At 47.0% G+C, this 22,592-nt stretch overlaps 1 protein-coding gene across 16 annotated transcripts in view; it reads right to left on the reverse strand.

The window, feature by feature from the left end:
- LOC120955935 (venom metalloproteinase 3) overlaps positions 1-22,592 on the reverse strand; it is a 90,488-nt gene that overhangs the window by 17,390 nt on the left and 50,506 nt on the right. For all 16 annotated transcript variants that reach the window (XM_040377188.2, XM_040377185.2, XM_049609150.1 and 13 more), the window contains exons 6-7: positions 8,605-8,740; positions 8,244-8,509 (exon numbers count right to left, since the gene is read on the reverse strand). In XM_040377188.2, coding sequence (XP_040233122.2) covers positions 8,244-8,509; positions 8,605-8,740 — 402 coding nt within the window. The remainder of the gene's footprint in view (positions 1-8,243; positions 8,510-8,604; positions 8,741-22,592) is intronic.

Below are 22,592 nucleotides of genomic sequence, written 5' to 3' on the forward strand. Positions count from 1 at the left end.
GTAGGTGATAAAGAATTCTCATCGACTGTTTTTTTCTCTCTTCTAGCGAGAAGAGGGGGTTAAAGTTTTGAATTAAATGTTTATTAATTAATGTGCAACGGGTGTATCGGTTTCGTTTTATCGGTTTCACTTGACAGCGCTGCAGTCTTGGCAGAACGATCTTGGCCTAATCGCAAAGCCCGCGTGACACGCTCATGTGTTCTCCAAATTGGTAATCCATATCAAATCAGCTCCGGTGGATGTCGGTAAATACGCTCTGCAAAACCAAAACCCCCCGATACAAGTATGCTAATCGGTGTTTGGGGTCGCTCATAAAAATGTATCCTGCTTTACGATCGGGTCGACGCAGCCCGAAATTGGTTCCCGCCTGCACGCCATTAGCGATTAGCGGTCGAAACACACCGATCGCAACCCGTGCCCGTGCGATGGCAAATCGGTATCGAAATGGGCTTAAACTTGCCAACGGATCGATTTGATTTGCGATACGCGGTCGCGGGTATGTTGGCATTCGCATCCTTAGCGGGATGGCGTTAACGTTTTGCACAATAAATCACACATTAATGCAGTGCTCACTGTGACACTGGACGTGGGGTTGCGTACGGTTTGACCATTATTGGCGTAATAGAAATGGCAGATTTATTCACGGTGAAATAAAAGTATTTCTTTTTTAATTAATTCAAAAGTAACGACCTCAACGAGACGCCATCAGACCCCGCCAGCCAGTTGTAAAGCAAAACTTTGTTACCAATTTACGACATTTCTAGCGAAATGTCAAACCCCAACCGTTTGTTCTCAGCCACAGCCATAGCTGACCTTTCGGCCGCCCGGGCCAGCTGTGTTTTCTCGTTTCGGCCGATTCCCCGATGTCTCCCGTACAATAATATTTTACAACTGTAAAATGTCAAAAATGACCAATCAAGACTGACCGTGGCGATGTGTGTGTGTGTATGTCGCTCAATAAAAGGCGATTCTCCAAGGGACAATAAAATGGTACTACAGCAGCGATTGCAAAGGAACCTGGCGGTGCTGCGGTGATGGTGGCACCCTTGTTCCTGCGCGAGGCAATAAATTGGCGAATGCCCGTTTGCGATTCTGTGGGTCGAAAGGTACGCCACTCTACCCCATTGCACAACTGCTCATCCACGGCACAGCATTTAAAACGTTATCGTGCCGGCGCTTGCAGCAACCGTTCAGTATCCGGTTCAGTTGCGATTCCGGGGACCAAAAGGGACCAACCGGAACTACCATTTCCTCCACCGTTTTGCAATGAACCTGGTACACCAAGGTACACCGGAGGGCATGTGCTCACACATTTCACACTTTCGATCATTTGTGCCACTGAGAGCGCTGTGCTTGCGCAAGAAGGCAAGCCGCGTGCGGGGTATGATATTGTCTCAAGAGGTCTCAGCACACACATTTGAGACACGGGGCGCATTTTCCACCCGCTTTATGAAGCGATCGAGGAGAGAGGGGGAGGGGGCATGATGTAGCACTCTTGCGGCGGAGTCGATCGATCGAATGCCCAATCATCGTATCGATTTGTTTCTCGGCACTTTCCCGTGAAATTGGCGCTGTCGGCCGCTCAAGAGATAGGTTAATAGAAAGGAATGCACTTTGCGCAGCCGGTGTTGGGGTGTTGGTAAAATAAAACAAAAGCTGCACACGGGCTTACTGTGTTGCATCACTTTCTAGTTGGTTGGAGGAGCTAGAGGCCATCTAAATGACGATTTTAAGCCAGTCCGATCGAAACTGTTGCGAGAACGGCTCGGTAAGAAGCGGCGAAAAAAAAATCAGGTCTTAATTGAATCAAACAATCGATACCGTTGTGGATGTAGGTCGTCGATTCTTTCGTGGCACCACTAATTAGTGTGCGCGGGCAACAGTAAAGGTCAATATGGGTAATCGGAGGGGTATGCGAGCGTCCGTCACGATGCTCGCGCATTGCGACACGTTAATGTTGTTGATGGTTTTTAGCGTGCGCGTATGTTGCTTGCATCCAAACACACAGACAGACAGAGAAACAGGTACCTGCACACAGCATGCGTCATGCGAATCGCCAAAGGGCTGTCCGGCAACCCCGTCTGTGCCCTTTTACGAAATGCGAAAAATGGATGAATGGCTGACCGTTTGGGATGTTTTTTTTTTCTCTCATCTCTTCTGTTTGTTTTTCATTCGAACTTGTGCTCGTCAAAACAAACAACTCGGTGCAAGATGTGGAATGCTGATTTAGAATTGGGTCAAAGATGCAGTCGGGTGCTTTTGATGAGGTCGTTGACAGATCGAAAAGGACGACAGATTGTGCATGAAATCGCAAACTTACGACCGAATTTAACAATTCTTTACATTTTTTTTTTCTTTTAAGAAAATTGGCATACTTTCTCGAGCCTTGGTAATACATTTTCGAGGATATGTCACCTCAAAAACAAAACATAATAGTTCACTAGATACTGTAAAGCAAGAAACATTTATCCCTAGAGAGATCAACTGTAGCTGAAATTATATTTAAATTGTTCTTGACAATTCTATTGTCCAAAAACCTCCCAAGAAAAGCTCATTAAAAGGCTTTTCCAAACTGATTTAAATTCATAACATAAAATTACAAGCCCTGTAAACATGAATGTAGTTTTTGAAATCATCAGGCAAAGGGAGATTTCAATATTACAAATTTAATCATAACCTATTAATGATCCATTCATTCACGGATTAGAAGTCCTAATGCCAAAGCTAACCTTGAACTGCTTTAACATCGAATTCTAAATGAATCAAACGTCGAATTGTATGATCTGAACAACTAAACAATCAAATCATTCAAACACACAATGCTACCATTTTCAAAAGCGAAGCCTAATATATTTATTTATGCGTGCGAATTTCGCCTGGAAAACCCTTGCCACTTGATGCTTGATAGCAGTTGTATCACTTGTCAATTCAGTCCGGTTGCTCAAGCATGCGAAGGAGTGTCCATCTCACCGGAGAGGGGGTTGCAAATAATTGTCGATAATTTCAGATAATTGCCACGTTAAACGTTTCGACAGGTTCCTACAATTAAGACGTAGTTAGCGGAGCGTGGAGCGAGATCAAAATTAACACGACTGCTTGGGGACGGGAGGGAGGGGGAGGGTGGAGGATTTATTTCCCCGCGCCCCGACCGGAAGTGTACGTTAGATGGTGGTGCGCCCGTCCAAACGTGTTGCTTTGGAGGCGATGAATTAATTTTGTTCTACACGACGTGCAGACATTAGTTTCAACATAGCATCTGTAATGAGGCATAGCAGTAAGTGCACTACTACATGTTCTAATGCATTCTCTCATATACTTCAGAAAACCCCAGTCGTCATTTTAATACAGTACCTTTTTCTGAGCATGGGGTTTCGTCTATTGTTGCAAATTGCAAAAAAACCAAAAACGCACAGTTGCCCAACGGCTAGCTTCAATCGGCCCCGCGCACTAGATCGTCATCGAGAGCGCTCTCGTTTGTTCCGAAGCGTGTGTGGTGCCCTACCGGTCTTTGCAATCATCTCAATTCAATGCCACTCGATCCCATTACGGGGTCGTGCTGAGCGATCCAATCTTGGACATCAACGTCGTCCTCGGACAACAGCATTTTTGCTTCTTTTTCTTCTTCTTCTTCTTCTTCTTCTTCTTTTGCTGCTGCTGGAAACGCGTATTGCGCCAAACCACACAGGGATCCGTTCCCTGGGACCAAAAACCATCAATCAAAACAGTTTCGCCGTCCTAAAAGACGTCGCACGTGAAGTGTCCGGGTGTCCGAGTGTGTGTGCGTAGTGTTCACATTGTGTAGTCATCACACACACACAAGATCGTCCGCGCATCGTCAAACGTCTGCAGCAGTGTGTTTCACTTGCACAAATGTGCATTTTTGTGTGTGCACTTTGGATCATTGGAATTCAATGCTCAGTTTCTCATCGCTGCTCCTCACCCATTGGAGAGTGGGCACAGCCGAGAGGATTGCTGTGCAAACACGTGCTCTGAAGACGATGTGGTGGTTGTGGTTTTGTTCAAACCCATTCCGACCCCTTCGTCGTCACAAACGCTGTTTGATCTATTTGCTCATTATCGACGGTTTGTTTGACAAGCTCTGAAGGTTATGGAGCGGGCACGGTGGGTGACGGATGTTGTATTTAACCTTGCCCGGTTGTAACGTGCAGCAAACGATCGGCTTGGCTTCGGTTAGTTTGGCAATGGTAGTTTCGCTAGTATTTAAGCAAGTGAGTGAGTTGGTTTCACCAGGTTAAAAATATTCAAATCCCATAAACTCCGGTCAGTTCTACCTGTTTCACTGGAACGCACTCACACACTTTTAGATTCTAAATGATTCACGGTGTAAGTGTGACAACCGCACCCCTGATTATCTAACCCTTTCCCGAGCGGACGGACCATCTGGACGGTTGGAAGTAGTAATAATGACGACATTCTAACTCATCCATATCCGACCGGCTCGTTCGCATCGGTCCGGCCCGGTCCAGTCCAGTCTCTTGTGGTTAAAGGTTTTTGGTCGTGATTTTAGCCTCCCCAAAAACACACACACAAACACACCAAGAGACTGCAGATAAAACCTCCCTGACAACTGGTCAGTTTCTACAGCCGATTAAGATAAAGGCACGTACACATCGAAAGCCACTCGTAGCGGCGATATCGACGGAGCAGAACTAGACAAACGGGTATGCTAATTTGCACTCCGCGACCAAGCCAGCCAACCGGTCGTCAGCCGGGCTGCTGGACATCTTCGCTTCGGATGGGGAGTTTCATCTTCATCTCAGCGGCCACCGCGACCGCCACCGCACGAAGCCGAAGACGCGAGCTATAAAACTGTAGTTTATGTCTCAGCCGCCGGTACCGTCGCGCCGATCCGTCTTCTTCCCCAGGCCGCGACCGATTTCGCATTCGCGTGAAACACAAACCGCCACGCCACCAAGTGTTTGTGGATCAGGTGGATTTACTCGATCCACCCATAGTCGGCTGTTGCTGAGTAGCACAGACAAAAAGCCCCAAAAAAGCTCATTTTACTGATTTACAAGTAAATGAACAAGTGTATTCTGTGTGTTTTTGGAGTTGATGTACGACCGGCACGGAACGCAAACAACCTGCGTGATGGGATGGGACAGACGGTCATCTCAACCATTGGTACACAACATCCCGAAATACGGGGAATGGACGATTGACCTTGGCAAAACCGTTGCCCTACATGGGTCATTACACACAGGATGCAAAATACGATCTAGATTCGCCGCTCCACGTGAAAGATCACGTGAAAGGCACGAGGTGATGGACAGGGTACTCCGTTATTTTTTGCTTCACTGTCAACGAAGATGGAAAGGTTACATCGAGCTCCCGCAAAGAGGTTGACCTGTGCAGCGTGACGAAATTTCATCTCCGAATGACATTTTGCCTTTTTCGAAAGGAGCTTTTGCAACGAGATTCCTGAGATGTCCTCGCTGTACGCGGTATGCACCGAGCAGAGCACCCCCTAGGTCATCGAGACCTGATCGTGGAATCAAGAGCACATATGTGTTTTGCATAGGAATTGTAAAATATTGCAACAAAATGTGGCACTTTTATGTGAGGATGCGATTTCTGATGATTTAGAGATCGAAATCTTGAGTAAGGGCTTCCCCGTCAACTACCTGTCAGATCGGACGGAGTTGCTCGATGACTCACTTGACTCCCAGACAAGGGCCTACGGTTGGGAATGCATGTTTTATGTCTCGATGGCGGCAAAAACAAGGAATACATTTCCATTTCAAAAACGTCGGAAAACCCCCAGAACCCAGAAAAAAGTGGTCTTGCACCGTACGCAGTGTGAGGTCCGGGGGTGATTCGCGCACGGAGAGCACCTAACCTTGACACAGGCCTCATATCCATCCCTTTGGCGGGCTGTGTCATACGCACGTCATGTGCGGGTGCTGACAGGTGTTTGATTAATTGTAAACGCTCACCATTAGTGTCGGTTGCTGTGCGACGCGACGCACAATGACACAGTTAAGCCCCGCTTGTGTGGGCAAACTGGAGCGATGGAGTGGTAATGAAATACAAAATAAATAAAATTACTAAATATCAACACGAGACGACGGGGCAGGCAGTCTCGTCCTTCGACTTGCGTGCAGAAATAAAGTGATGACAAGTGGTCAATAGAACGGGTTGAGAAGTGGCAGCACACACAAAAAACCGCCATAAGCGAGTCTATGCTTTATTTATGCGCTCGCGTGCGAATAAAAACGGGTAGAAATTAAAACGCACTTGCCCCTGAACAGATGAGCCGATTCTGATCAATTCGTTATTTGCTCTTTGTCACTCACAGATTGGTCGCGCGCGAGCGTTGATTTTTTGCGATCTGTCACTTTAAGATCCCCCTCTCTGTGCATTGAAGGATTAATGGTTCACATTCGTTCGCGATTAATCAACGTCCCCATGTGATGATTGCGCTCGATCATCGCCGTGTGTGTGTGTGCGATCAATTTGGATCGGAAAGCAGATAAATATCATCCTCCAGCAGAGAACAGTTTTAACTTTTCCTTTCACCAACGCAGCTTCCTCGCGGACTTAACAAATGTGAATCGGATTTATACTAATTTAAACGGAAAAGGTGAAGGACTCGACCTATCGACAGCGTAGCTTGGGGCTGCAGTTTGCATCCAAAAGAGTGCTTTCTTGCTCTTTTTTTTTCAAAATTAAAGATCTCAAGATTCAAAATTGTACCTATTTTTGGCTACCCGATTCCGATCGTCATTCAAGCCACACTTTATGACAGATTCGCGCGACGCGATTAGCTCCGGACGCACACCGAAATTGCCATTTGATCGTCTGTGACACCCTTTTGCGTTAAGATGGTTCCGAAATTGGTTACGGTTTCCCGCCTTGATGCTTGAGCGCGTATATCTTCGTCAGTCGCTTAGGTTCGTCGCGTGCAGTTCTAGCACGCAACAAAAGCGCGTTTGCTGACCCAGTGCCGGTGGCTACGACGAATTCATCCGCTTTGACGGATAGATTAATCGTTCGAGATGGCTTACCTCCGGGCCTGCGTCAAGCGTTTTGTGTGTGTGTGTGTGTGTTGTGTCAGTGATCACATCAGCTGGTACAGGCTGGTAGAGCGGCAGGGAGGACACCATTTCGCTAAGCCGCACTGGCATTGGACTGGTTGAGGTGCTTGAGGATTTAGAGCTTGATGGATGTAGCATGCTGACCATCGTTTGCCTCATCACCAAGATCCTGTCCACTTGGGGAGCTGGTCAAATTGACAACACTGTCTAGTGAGACTCATCTTCACACCGAGGGAGAGAGTGAGAGAAAAAAAGCTAATGAATGTAGTCGCAGTTGCGCAAGAACCGGTGTCGCAAGTCTGAAACTATTTCGGTAACTGCGCTAACGGCAATGGTGGTTGCTATTTTGGGAAAGGATCTTCATAGTGCATCAGGGAGGAGAAGGGAAGGGGACGAAAAAAGCGGTGTAAATGTCACGCAAAACATGTGCGATGATCAGCGTGTAAGCGGTTAAATTGGGATGTCTGGCAAGTAGTATTCCGCAAGCGCACATGGGGAGGTTGCACGTAGCTTTCCTCTCTGAGCTGTTGTTAATTTGACATGTGAGCTGTTGTGCATGAGTTCGTGTCATTCTGTGCCGTGTGGTGGCCAATCGTGCCTTATAGCACACTAATTGGAGGTTCCGATGGACGTTGAGGCACATTCAGATGTTGTCAGTGAGATTGTTAAATTGGTCACTTATTACAGCATTGTTTATTAGTAATTGCAGCCCATTTGGAGGGAAAAATAGCAATTCTGACGCAAGTAAATGTGCTACCAAAAGTGATTCAATACTATCAAAGAAAGCTGATGTGAAATGATTGCATTCTTGAGCGCATTCTAAATGTATTATTTCTTTGTGTTCTTATCATTTGCTCGTACAAAACCCACACCAAGATCGTAAAATCTTGCACAACCAATTTTATGGTTGTCCAAACCCGAAAAAGAATCGACTTAAACGCTGTCGATCCTTCGATAGCGATCATTTGCTGCTCGTAAAGCAGGGCGGGAAGACCAACAGCATTTAAATGAACTCATCTTTCCCACACAAGGTGCACCGGACCTCTAAACTCTAAAGGCTGCAACAAATTGGTGCAACATTCACTGCACTCCAATAAAACCGACACTTAAAACACTCCCCGCCCCATGGGGTTCTGGCCCGGGCGGATGGACCCGGGGCATTAATACGGAATGGTGGCCACTTACCCGTGAGATAATGATGCCCGCGATGCTGATGCGAATTTTCGGCCCCTTCAGCAGCCGGTACCGCAGGTCGACACCGTTCCAGAAGGAGACAAAGTAGCGCTTGACCTGCACGTTGTCGCCGCCGTGCAGCCGGTACCCGTCGTAGTCGACGATCACCAGTATCTCCGGGTAGATGGTCCGATCGATGGCGCGCGAGCTTTTGTAGTACGCTTGCGGGCTCCGCTTGGTTCGAAACCGTTTCTGCAGCCGGTCCGGCTCCATGAATGCTGTATTTTTCGAAGCAAAAGGAAAGAGGAATTTTATTTTAATTGCACCACGAACTGTGAACTTCGCGCGAGGTGTGAGAATGTGAGACCCGTACCGTAATCACTAAACTGGTCGTTGTGCTCCTCGTGGGCTTTGCGCTTATAAATAACGTGATGAACACTTCCATCCTCCGCCTGGGAGATGTCGGTTGGCACTGGCTTTATCACTAGTTCATGACCTATACTACCCTCCTGTGGAATAAAGAGAGAGAGAAAAATGAAAGTAAGTATGAAACATTTGTAACCTTCTTCAGACAACCACATCACGCTAACGGATCTAGCGCACACGAAACACGTGCATCGTCATGTTGAAGCATTGTCATCCTTGAGGTGCTTGAGGGGCTTTTCCAACCCACCTCAAAATGACATCCAATGTGTATGTTCAACGGTTTCCTAATTTCTAGATTACATCTTCACCCTAGACTCCCCCGCAGCGCGCCGGAGGGACAGCGCACTCAACGCCAAAAAAAAAAACAACATAAAAGCTCATAAAAATAGTGATGCTTTTTGAACTACACGCTACGGGCCGAAAGGTTAATGGACGCAAGGGCATTTGCGTTTTCGGGAGTGCTGGCCAATGTGTGCGTGTGTGCGCAGCATCATCTCCGAAACGCGCCGAAACGATCCGAGTGAAGTGGCATTTGGCCTTTCGGGTGACCGTTTTCGACGATCTTGTCGAGGGAGCTGCGCACGTGTAACTTAAAACAAAGCGTACAGCTCATAAACTCTGTCCGGCAAACCGGGGGCCGCACCATTAAACTGTCAAGCTGTCGCAATCGTCTCGTGTCTCGTGGTTTGGAGCTTGGGGTAGCGGAGTTGCACAGTTTTCTGGTTGGACTTGGGGTTATTTTTAAACGCAGCAAATACAAAACAAACGAGAGCCCTTCGACTGGTTCCAGCAGGGGCGTTATGATTTTAAAAAGGGGAATTGAATATTGGTTTGATTTGATTTTAATGTGTAACCAGGTAACGAACTCCTGAGCTCCAATATCTTGAGGTTGATCGGTTGGTATGTCGTAGACATCCGCTGAAATCCTGTTTCGCTCTCCCGGGTGCAACCTTGAAGATCGTTCCAGATGCAATCGTAATCGGTGCATTCTTCACGCTCGTGCGTTCACGTAATCCCGACTCGATCCAACATCCAACATTGTTCGATAGGCCGAGCGCAACCTGGCAATCCATTCACCTTGACCGCATTTCGCGACCCGAAAATCCAACTCATCGTTGACCTTCGAGTTGTAGGCATCGAACCCGGGATGCAACCCACAATCCCGTCCGTCCGTCTGTATGCTCACACAGCACGCTCTCTTTCTGTATCAACCGTTAGGCACCGTGTTAATCCGTGGGCGAAGCGTTTGGAAACACGGCGATGGTGATGTTGTAAATGGTTGAAAATTAATAAATCGTGCAAGAAACAAGCTCATCCAGAACTTATATAACATCCTGCTCGTGCCGGCCCCGGTCATTGGGTCAGAAGATGTTGTGGCAGTGAGCACCGGTTGAGCCACCGATTGAGTCCCATGGGGGTTGCACAGTTAGACCGTCCTTGTGGGCTTGCTTACGCCGTATCTGGTCGACCTGAATCCGCGGACAAGCAGGTCTGCCGCGTTTGCATTAATCGATGACGCTGATGTCGATCTTCTAGCTCCGAAGCCTAGTATAGTGTCTTTGTAAGGGGGATAAAAAGGTGTGAAAATGTGTTGCGGCTGACCGGTGGCTATAGAGAGCTGCACAAAAGCTGTCCGGTGGGATTATCTAATGCGGTCAGCAGATGGTCAGCGAACATTGAGTGGCACGTGGTGTTAGTAGCAAAGGGCTCTGAGGGGATTAAATCAACCGAATCTTAATGCAGTATGAAACTCTCTTGTGGGTTGCAAGGATTTGCAAAAGGTTGAGCAAGTGTTAGGGAACTCAGATCCATTTGAAGATACTGAAGAATTGAGTGTTTATAGCTGGTACTAGTGGGATTAAATAGCAACTATTGGGGAATCAAACATTGAGAGTTTGATTCTTGCTTATAGGTCCTTTAAAAATCTTATTGCTAACATCAAATGGTCAGCAATGTTCCTAAAACATCGCTCTTCAAACTTCCATCACATCACAAAACCACAACCACATGCGGCGGTCATTTCCATCATTTGCAAATGCTTTCTTCAAGCAATTGCGCAAAAAAAGCTCGCTTCTTCTCACCACAAACAGTATTGTGCAATGCGCGGTGATTGATGCTTCTGAGCCGCACAATGTACAGCACCGGCCAACGACACGAAGTATCCATTATTACCATAAAAAAACCACATCTGTGCCTCGGTATATTTTTTGTTGTTGCCACAATTCGTCAGGGGGTAGCATGACAGGATTCGATTCGGTGACGCTTGGCGGTGGAGTTCTTCGGCCGGACGCACCCTACTTCGACGATCGCTATCGTCGTCCACCGGGCAGGTGATGATGGATCGTTTTGGACGATTAGCCGGTGAACCCTGAACGGCGGACGACCGAGTGGACGACAGAATGATGTCGAAAGGTTTCGCGTGGATGCGACGATACGCCTTCGCTGGGGGGTCTCTTAGTTTTATGACCAATCATTTGCTAAATCAATACTCGCGAGAAGGAAGGAAAATGTTTTGAAAACACTTGCCCTGTAAAGCGCTTTGCATGGCTCTAGCCCAGTGCGCCGTCGGCGGTCGGAGAGCATAAACTGGAGAGCCATAAAACGGAGCCTTAAATGTGTACAAAAGGTAATTAAATAATGTATCGTTCGATCGTTTGCCTTGCCCGGGGAGTGCTGTACGGCCATCGTCAGTTTATCTGTGCCCGCAGCAGAGGTTTGATTAGCAATCAAGCATCTAGGAAGATGCTTTATGATGATTAAATTTGTTATTTCGTTGATCAAACCACCTGATCGCCGAGCGAGGATCGACAGGATCTACATCTTTTGTTGAAGACACTGCGGTCGAAAGAAGACTCATTTAACGAAAAACCATCTGTTATGATTCTGTACGATCGAAATCGTACAGAATTGACGGATGTGTCTGGATGGTCAGGGATCATAAAACGGTACAACAACGTCACTTCCTGGCTACGATACAAGCACTTCAAAGCGGAGGCACAGCAGCATCGGTAAACTGTTGGAACTATCGTTTATGCTTGCCAATCAACAGTTGATTAGTGACTTCATCTGCTTTGTTCGTCCCAGACAAGCCCTGGTGAGCTATTGACAGCTTCCTAGGATTGTCCATTTTCCCACACAATCGATTGTTCAGAACAAGCTGATTTATGCAGTGGATGCCGATCATTGATTAACTCTGCCCGGGTCACGACTGTGTATCCTTCCCTCTAAGGGAAACAGCACACAGCGCTTCTAATAAGGCTTCTTTGTGCGCCTTACTGATGATAATGATGATGCTTCATCAGTTCAATCAAGGAAGCTACTGATTCATACAAACATTTTGAATATTTATAACTTATCTTGTTATAAGTTGTTTTCAAAATTAAAATGCATCCGCAAAGTTCTGATTTCAAAATACAATTTCACATGAAAAACATGAATGTTCGTAAAAGGTTAATACGCAATTTGCACACGTAATCCCGGCAACATTTACTACGGCACATTGCTCTCTCGCTTCATCCTCCAGCTAAGCGGCTGTGGCGTCTGGCCGGACGATGATCGGCGGGCAGTAATGTGCATCGTGACCATCTTTCAAATTAACCTCCCCGCCGGTCCGAATGAAAGTGAAACCATCAAACACACACACACATATACTCCACGCTTCTCGTGGTAAATCACGAGCGGCAACAAAACAAAAAAAAAGAGAAAGGCCATCAGGTTTGCGGCCCATCTTCACGCGGCGTCTCCCAGCGCAGACAGCAGCCGCGGCCTGCTCGAGAGAAGGGAAAGTGTGTTTGGAAACGGGCAACGCCAGATCACGCCACGACACGACGAAGACCTTGAACCCTGGCGAGATATTAACCCACAAAAGGTTGATCGACGGGACGGGATGGGACGGGATTCCTCAAGCGACGAACCCTCCGCCTCGGTCAGTCAGAAAAGGGAAGCTGATCGCGGGATGGAAATGATGCACACTCATGGGAGTGAACAAAATGTAACTCCAATGTTTTGTAAACGTTATACCAATTGGAATGTTTTGCAATATGCAGTTTTGGGTCTGTGGTGACGGATGAAAATTCCACAAAATTTGGAACATTGAACCCACCCGGTAGACCCGAAAACCGGTGAACAACTTGTGAGGAATTCAAAACATCACATTCGCTGTTGTGTCTGAGCCTCTCCCCCCAGGGCATTCGTTAATGATACACAGGTCACTATCACAACCGATTTCGGAACCGTTGGGGGGTCTCGCCCAACTTTCGGGTCGGTCCGGGTGACAGAGCTTGAGGGTTATGCAACACATCGCTCGACATCAAAACAACCTTTCTCGGTCATTCCTGTCCCGGTGGGGTGCATATTTTCCTTCCTCTCCTTTCCATTTTCAGGGCAATGTCGCCAAACCGTTGTCTACCGCGCGTTTTTGGCACGTCTGCAACGCGATCCCCGTCGCCGTCGATCGATTGACACCCGATAGAGCCCGACGGTGGCGCGCGATTGCGTGCGAGATTTGACGAAACCGCATCGCATGATTATGTATCAATCTGTGTGTTTGTGTGCATGTGGTGGGGTCCCCTCGAAACTGGGTCGTCGGTTGGCGCCTTATCTCTTGCCGCGTTGGGAATGTACCTCACCCGGGGGTTGTAGTGCGTCCCGGTGCGAGAGTGCGTGGGCCAAGTTGGGGGAGTTCAACCTTCCCGGGAAGCCGCTCAAAAATACGACTACACTACGGGTCACGCTAGGCTACATCCGTTACGCAAAATCGGGTGATACGGTACACAAACATCATAAATTGACTGTATGCCTGTGTATGGAGCATTAAATTATTATTTTATCAAAATAACAACCACGCTGGACGTTAAAAAGCGGCACATAGGAGCAGCGAGCAGCCAGCGGAAAGGTGTATTAAAGCTATCTCATAAATAAACGCTCATTAAGACAGATTAGGAGGTGCTTTAAACATTAATGCTAGGTTATCTCACCAGCACATGGAGTTGACGAATCGCAACGTTTAACAAGTCGTTATTATTATAACCTCAACGGCTCAACCGGTTAAAGAGCAACTGTACCAGATAATGAAACCTAAGTGTGATAAGAGAGGAATAAAATCCAACCACCAAATCAAACATTTGCCACAACATCTCATGCCACTGACAAGATAATTAAAAACGTATTATTTTCTCAAGTCAAGCACTACAATCGCATGCACAGTAGCACAAACGGAAGCCAAAGGGTTCGCGCCAGGTTCGATTAATCATCGCCCACAATCGGGAGGGAAATGTACGGAGTAGCGCCTCTGCCCAGATAGCGATCCAGCCAACCGATAGATGTGTTCGCGTGCACACATTCTAACATTGTGTGTTTGGCCGCTCAGTGGTTTCGCTTGTTCACTTCCTTTTATCTAACATCAGACGATTTCCTTTTTGCCATTTGTGAATGCGTGTTGTCGTCGTATGCTAACGGCGCGCAGTAGCAGCTCTGGGCCTGCTCCAACAGTGAGGCGTTGAAAACGTCGTTGAGACGTCGTTTCATCTATTCATAGAGATAGCGCATTGCGATTGCAGCGCAGTGCATCGTTGCGCAAAACCACTTCACACATGCCCATGTTCTGCGGTGACGAAGAGGATGCTCCGGCGGTGGCGGCAGTACTCTGCAACATCGCAATGGAATGCAGTTGCGAAGTGCATCGACGAATGGGTAATTAATTAAACATTAGTCGTCGTCGTTGTACCGCCGGAGCAAACATAATCATGATGCTTCGGTGACGCAGCGTGGCACCGCTCGGAAAGGGCAGACATTCTGAAAGATCACACCGGAGGACAACCGGTGTCTGGGGTGGAATTAGAAGTTGCCGCTTGCACATGGAAGTTGCAACAATGACTAACAGTAGTGACCACAATGAATAAGAACAGCATTAGCGATATGCCTTCTGATGATGCTGTTTGCTTTGTCTGGAGAGTAGATCAGAGTTTCTTGGGAGTTTTTTTTTAATGGAAAGCTTTTCACACCCAAATGGGCTTTGTGTGATGCTTTATAGAATTCAAAATCTGGTCTTAAGTGTGGAACTTCATAGCAATTTACTCAAGCATCTCTCTACGTCTTTCACGGCAATCAACAAGAATAACCTCAAGATAGTTATTGGATCACTAAAGATCACTCAATTCCATGCTTTAATTCGCCGACGAGTCCCACAAGACGACTACCTAAGTACCCGTAATCGCTTTATTGCCAATTCTTATACCTCTCTTAAGGACTTCTGGTCTTTAGCATCATATCCACTCAGCTACGAACGACACCGCTTTGCCTATAACTCACCCGCATGCATCGTAGAACGGTTTGACCTTTCCCACGCTACAAACCGAACTCTCCGGTAGCGCCGAGCACGCGATCAAGTGCGTGAGAATCACTTTCCAACCGATTCCTGGCGCCTTCGCCGCAAGGGGGAAAAAACAACCTTAATGCACATCTTTGCAAATCGCACTATGTGTGCAAATTTCGTCACAGACACAAACGCGCGCGCGCGAGTTGAAATATGAAGTGCGCGTCTTTGCCCCAAATCGTAGCAAAGCTCTCTCGCGGGGCATATCAAATCCCGGCCTAAAGAAGACACAGTGGGATGTCGAGCGTCGGGTTGCGTCGTGACATGATTCATTAGCGCGAGTGATTGAGTTCGCCCGGCGTGAGTGGAATATTATAATTGACAAACGTAGCGGGAGGGCGCAAGAATAATTTGCACAAGGATACACCGAAGAAGCTGCGAAAATGGTTTTGCTCAATCAGCGGTAGACAACGCAGCAGCCACATCGATGTTGGAGATTGTGATCGAACGGCGAATAAATTCACATCACCCTTTTCGATCGTGATCAGGATATGGTAAATCAATTTCAAACTTGCTCATGTGTACTACATTGCCTTTTACTTGTGCCACGCAAATTATCGCAAAACATAAGACACCGATCGCAGCTCGTAGAGCTCAAGAAGTGCTTGTGGTGTTGCACCCGCGCGAGCGAACGGGACATTCTGTACCAACGTTTTTGTTCGTCCTGAGCGTCTTGTCGCCTACAATGTTGCGCAAAACTGGGACTGGGGAAACGCGAAAGACACCACCAGCAAAGGCTAAAGTTGCATAACGCAAGAATTGTTCCCCGTCGAATCTGTTCGTCACCATAACTGGACCACTTCCTTTCCCTTGCCGATGAAGTAACCTCTCCCTGTGGTGCGTAGATGGCGTAACGATGCTTTCACCCAGACGTCTGCTGCTCGTTTTTGGAGCGAGCGTCGTTTTTATATCGTGCGGGCAGAGAAATTTAAAACAGATTTACAACAATATCTTTAATCTTCCCCATTATGTGCTTGTTCGCTCGGTGCTGAACTCTGACTACTGATTGATCCGAAACAGATCCCAAGGTTTTGGATACTGGACATCATGTCCGACGAACACTTTCGCTTAATTTGTCACCAATATGTAAGCGAAAGTTCCTGAGGTATTTTTCGAGCGACATCACTCCTCCGAAAGGTGTAATGCATCTCCAACAAAAGTAAGGACAGTTCCGGACATTGTCCGAAGATATTGTTGTGTCCAATTAAACGATGTCAAGAATTGTCTGATCCCAAAAGAGTAATGTGACACTGATGATGGAATTAACTCCAACTTATACGGCTCTCCAACACAGTTCAGAGATCCAACTATACCCGAATCGTTACGCAATGCCGCTGAGACTCAGAGGTCCAGAAGTCGTGCTGGAAATTCGCAAACGGAAAGGATCTTGTTACAATGGACACTGTTTTCATTGGTTAATGTTTTTTTTTGCCGGTTACTCTATACAGATCAGTTACCAAATTCGTTTGTCGTGATCTTGAACCAGGCCTACCCACACACACACACACAGCACTTCACAGCCGGCAGAAGCCGATGACGTAGACGATGACGAAGATTGACAGGGTTTCGTTTGCTGAGCGCAGTTCAACGTCAGCCACAATTAACCTTTGCAAAATGTAGCTAATTATGCATATGTAGAACAGAAACGTGGGTCACAAAACGCAATCCTCGTTTCAGATCCTCTTTTGGAGTGTTTTAGGCGCCCTCTCAGCTCAAAACGACAAGCAAAAAACTCTGAGGGTCAATGTTGGCTAGCAGTTACCGGCGGGTCAGTAGCACATCAAAAAGTGTGCAAAACTCTAGACAACCACTCGAACGCAAAGGTTAGCTGTGGTGCTTGTTTTAGGAAATGGCACAGCTACGGCAGGGACTGTGATTGAGCCACATTGTTTCCAGACCGGACTGCCTGGCTTTTGTATGTGCTCACTCACAGTTCACGCACAGAATGGAAGATCCGATCGGTCGTTCGATGCGCATCTCTTACGTCAGCCACACGCAAGGGGTTAAGGCCATCGCACGCCGAGGTCGTAAGCGTTCGATCTCTAGCTCTAGCCGGGGGAGCCTCGGGATGATTGCACCAGCTCCAGCGGATAATCGACAGCTTATTCAAGGGGGTGTTTTCGGTGCGTTCGTGATAGCTGTGGGAATGTTGGAACTGGCCGCTAACAATTAGCATGAAAGCGCGAGATGTGCCCTGAACTGATTGAGCGAGAGTATGATGCGTTCGTTGCACAGATTGCAACGCATTTGTACCATGTGCACGTCAATTGTTTCTAGGTTAATAAAAGGTTTAGCACGCCAAGTAGAGTGGCAATCAGAAATCAGAAATTGCACATTAAAGGATATTAATTGCAACAAAAAATCAATCTCCGGTCAAACTATGAAAAAATGAGCTCCTGCGTAAGCCTAGTAAATCATTTCTTAAAATTAATTTGATTTAAATTGAGTATCAACTTCCTGATTCTTACACCATTTTCTCTTTGATTGAAATCGTCTACAAAGATCTCAACAATCGTTATTCAATTTACCCCAGCAACGGGTATTATGTTTTATAGTTTTCATTCCCCTTCCTAGTCTTGTTATGTAGAGTAAAAGCAGCAGTACACGATGCTAGATAGCGAGACTGATAGCAAGACGCGAGATCGTTTCAATCACAAACAAAAAAACAGCAAGTAATAAATCTCACACCCGCCCGGTTAAACCTTACGAAATCAATCATTACAGCCAATTACAAACGGCTCAATCGATCGAACACGCCACACCGGCTCCGGGCGGCCTCTCTTCCTGATGCTGGTGCAACAGCAGGTGAATTATGTTGTCCGATCGTCGGCACACTCGATCCGTGACACGATCTTCTAGCCGGCCGCGCTGGGAAAGCAATGAAACGCAGCTGGTGACGAATTGCACACTGCAGCACAAACATAGAGCAGCGTGAGTCGATCAGACCAATCGCTCTCTCTTACCCAACCGAACCGGGCCGGGGGTCGGGTAAACACCCTCCGCACAACGGGTTACGTCACTGGTTCGTTCTACTCCATGTTTTACCCCCGATCGATATCGATCAGTTTTTCGGTGCCTTCGTCCCGGTGCCGATTTTATCTGGAGCAGCGCAGCAAAACGTGTTCCAAAGGGGTGGAGTTCCAGTGCTCCAGTTTCAAGTTTGCTTCAGGTGTGCTCCCGGACCAGTTTATTTGTGCGATTATTGCCGCGGTGCCCCTGCGTCCCTGTACACTGCACCACCGACTCAAGGTAACTCCAGAACGGGCCGTACCCACGTGTTTAGTGATAAGTCGACTCCATTGGGTGGAACGTTGGCTCGATGGTAAAGGACGCGGCATGAAATGTATAACATTAAAACAGCGACATCCTTGTAGCGTGATCCAGTTCGACCATGGCGTGCTGATAGTGCGCTTGATCCTCTCAGACACGCTCTTTCCTCAACCCGCTTACCCACCAACAGTATGGTTGGCTTAATCGTTCGCCAAACCCACGCGCAATTCGCAGCCGGCTGCACTTTAGCCATGCCTTTTCAGGTTTTTTGTATCGTGTGGTGGGTTTGCGGCTTTTTTTGTGTGTGTGCTCGCATAAGTCCGAAGAAAGTGCAGCACAGCGAAGAAAGCGACCGCACAAAACCGCAACAAACTGGGTGTTAATTAGCCGCAACGGCATCCGAAAACGCTTTGGTTCGTTCGTAACAAACGGTGGCATGGGCGTTTGAGGCAAATTGAATTTCATGCCAAACCCAAAAGCTTTAAGCTTTAGCGTTAGACAAGAGAGCAGTAGAGGGATAGAGAGAGTGAGTGAAAGATATCACCAGTGAAACGAGTGTTATCTAATGCAGCCGGTACGAACTCGGTCACCTGAAGGGGTGGTTGTTTTGTAACGCCTTTTGGTACTTTGTTTCGCGCTGATTGCTGATTACTGTGCATCACAGAGATATTGCTGAGCAAGCTGATGTGTTGTTCAAGGAAGTGCAATGTGTTGTTGTCTTGGGAATTAATAGAATTAATTTAATTTAATTATTAACGCATCAGATTTTTTTCCTGAGGCATTGATGCATTAAGATACACCTCATCCTCATCGATGTCTCGACTCGGAGGTGTGTGACTTCGTATGTCGTGCCATCACTTTGATAACTGAACATTGATCGCCAAAACAGATGTCTTGACTTGTAATCTTGATGTTCCTGAGATGTTGCTGTCAGGAGCACAAGTTCACAGCTGCATGCTATTCACGTTCTGGAAGAACCGTTCTGTATCCAAGAGCTTTTAAGCCATCTTCAGAGCATCGCCCCGCATAACGCCAACACTGATCTGGACGGAAAAATTAGCATCTCCCATTCCTCAGATACCTCGGATGTGACGAAAGTGACTAATGACGCCCAGTTAGCGTGCCCACAGCGTGATGCCGTAACGCCAATACGCTCGATTTGCTTGCGATTCGATTGCAATCGACGCCTGGCAGGCAAGGCGGAGCTCGAAGAAAAGGGTTTCCAATCGCGTCAGTTTACAGTTTACATTTATCATTCCGCAGCGCGCAAATGCGCAAAGGCTAAACGATTCTTATGTCAGTGTCAAACGCTGGACGCTGTTGTCGAGCTCCCTGTTCCCCCCGTTGACGGTCGATTAGCACCTTTCGATGGTGTAATTGAGCCCGTTCGTCGTGACACCCTACGGAGCGTGAACTTGAACTACTTCTGAGGGGGGTTGACGCGAAAACGCGATCGCGAAAGGGTTTTATGGGGTGTTTTCCCGTAACCCGATCAAAAAGAGACACGATTGGCACGAAGTTTGAGCTAGAACATAGATAAATATGTAAATATGAGTCTAAGCTTGCGGTGGCGTACGAATCGAGTTCTTAAGTCTAGGTCTCGATATCTTGGTTCTTACATCTTCCTGCGTCTAGCAACTGTCAGTCAAACGATAATCTGTTGGTACATTTTACCTTCGCCAAACGCCTCTTGGCTACTACTAGGTCCATTACGGATCCAACTGGCTCCATGAGTTCAAGGATCAAGGATTAATTACAAAATCGTATGACGTCCTATCGACCGCAAAGGATCAACTAACCACGTGTGCAGCCGCTTGTGTTTCGCGCTGCAAACCGGTGGGTCAAGTAATTGTGCAACGGCTTTACCGCAACACTTTATTTTATTACCCCCCAGTTGGCTAGATTAAGCCGTGTGCAGCCATGATTCATCGTGCAAGGTGCAACTGGACAAGACGGATCTTGTGTCTTGTGCGGTTGTGATGCAACCACCAGTACAGTGCGGCGTTGGAAGTGATCCTGAATGCTTACGGCACGGTAAAACTAAAACAAATAAAACACGTAAACCTGTTTCGGATTGCTGTATCATTGCTGTTCGAGTTTGCGGTAGGCATTGATTAGGCAAAGAACCCTTCCAAGTCGTCGCGGGGCTGCTCATTACGAGTCATTTCAATTTTATTGTCCAACTCGATCAATATCGGTATCCGTTTCAAAATGGCTTTTCTACGGAGATGAGCGGGACAATGCTATCGGGCATAAAGAAATTGAATATCATAGGCTCGTAGGCTTTAAAGTGTGAAGTCTTCAGAACTGGTGCCTATAAACTATGCCCATTGATGTCAACAGTGTCAAAGCTGTATTGAAAGTAATCTCTTGTATCGTGCGATAAAATGACAGCAATATTTTAATATTTTTGTCACAAACCAGTGATCATGCAACGTGCAAAGGTTAACAGCTGTAACTTATTTAAAAGGGCAATCATGCAAGAATATCACATCTGGACGCAACCCTAGCTGACTGCTTACCTCAAAACATACGCATAAAATAACACAAAATTGTTGAAATCCTAACCACCCAGCAGCGTCCGAATCAACGGTGCACGTAAGTGCAAAATCAACACGGCCCGTCCCACCGGCCGGCTGCACGCGCGCTGGCGCCTTCCAAAGCGAGGGCGTCCGCAAATGGACACTCCTACTCCCCCTCCCCGCTGCCGCTAATTAGAAAAGGCAACATTGGCGTGCATAAATATTCATTCATTCGCCCGTAAGGCCTCGCGGGATTGTAGCCAGCAGCACGCGATCCGTTTGCCATTTAGGAGGAGGTCCATTTTTACTTTCGTTTTCGCTTTCAAGTTCAGCTCACGGTCAGCCTGTGATGCATGCGGGAGCATGCAACCATCCAGGGAAAGATTTAGCGCCAAAATTGTTACGTGTTTGTGTGTCGTGTTTTTTGTGCCATTGTTCAATATTATAGGAAGATCGATGAGGATCGATGAGAATCTCCTATGTTCAACGAACTTCAGCCCGCCTCAAGGCAAGCAGTGTTTGGCAATAATAAGCCTTTCGGAGACTCCAAACAATCATCATCCGCCGAATTTGCATAATGCCACACCTTACCCATCCGCGACACGTACTTTGAGCGCGACGAAGTTTTGAAGATGCGTGTGAGCCGCTTATGGCGGAGAATGGCGAGTCTGGAGGGACAAAAAATGCCAATCCATCACGGAAAAGTGGAACCCATGGCGTTCTTGGTCGGCCGTCTCTGTTCAACCAGGATGTCTGAAGGATTTGAATGATCTGAATAAATCACCGGGTGCGGGCGTGACGATTTCAAATGTATGTGTATGCACAAATAAGACGATCAACCTCGAAGGCGCTCGGTGTACGTTTTCTCACGTCCAGCTCGTTTGCTCGTTCGTGGAACCGATTAAAAAGGGGTATTTATTCTGAAATATTTGGTCTTGTTGACATTGTTGAGCCATTGGAATAAGAAGTTGCGCCTTCAGACGCTTCTATTTCTGATCTAGTTTCAAACACATTAGCAATACAAACTAAAACAGTCAATCAAATGTGCGGAGCCAGACTGCATTGAAGGAACGGTTTTCATCAGCTAGAAAACAACCGTCTCGAACGACAGCATCGGTAATAACCTCAATTTGTTCAATGCTGATCCACGACCGATTCAACCCCCGGCTCGTTATGCATGCGTGAAAGAATTCGACACAAATTAACAAGCCGTAACCGGAGATCGGGTTGCATCTCGTTACCATGATCGCGTTACGTGTTGGACACGGATCGGGTTGAAAAAATAAATAAAATAATGTAAAAAACACTTCTTCTCTTCTTCTTTGTGACAGGTGGTAGAGCTTCTGAACACAGTACCTCTTCAATGCCCCTACATACATCATACACCGTACCAAAAGCACGTGCTAATGAAGCGTATCGTTGTTTTAGTTCGATTGGATTAAAGTGGTACGAGGCATGAGCATAGGCAACCAAACCCAACCGACCGACCAGATGTACCGTTTGATCCGATCGTGTAACCAGCAGCTTAGACTGAGATTGATTGTGGTAGCACTGTGTGATCTATTTAGCTGTAAGGCCCTGACTTCGGTCGGACAAGGTGCATGCAATCAACGAATGACAAGAGACACCTAGAGCAGGTGGAAAAGCGACTCAGTGGAGGTTGCTACAGACTTTTGGTGTTCGTTTGGAGCTCGTTCGTCCTATTGGTTGTATGTGCATTCTCGTTTTGAGAAATCCAATATCATCCTAAAGCTTAAGGACTACTTGCTC

The sequence above is a fragment of the Anopheles coluzzii genome, chromosome 3, assembly GCF_943734685.1.
Source record: "Anopheles coluzzii chromosome 3, AcolN3, whole genome shotgun sequence".
In the NCBI taxonomy this organism is placed as follows: domain Eukaryota; kingdom Metazoa; phylum Arthropoda; class Insecta; order Diptera; family Culicidae; genus Anopheles; species Anopheles coluzzii.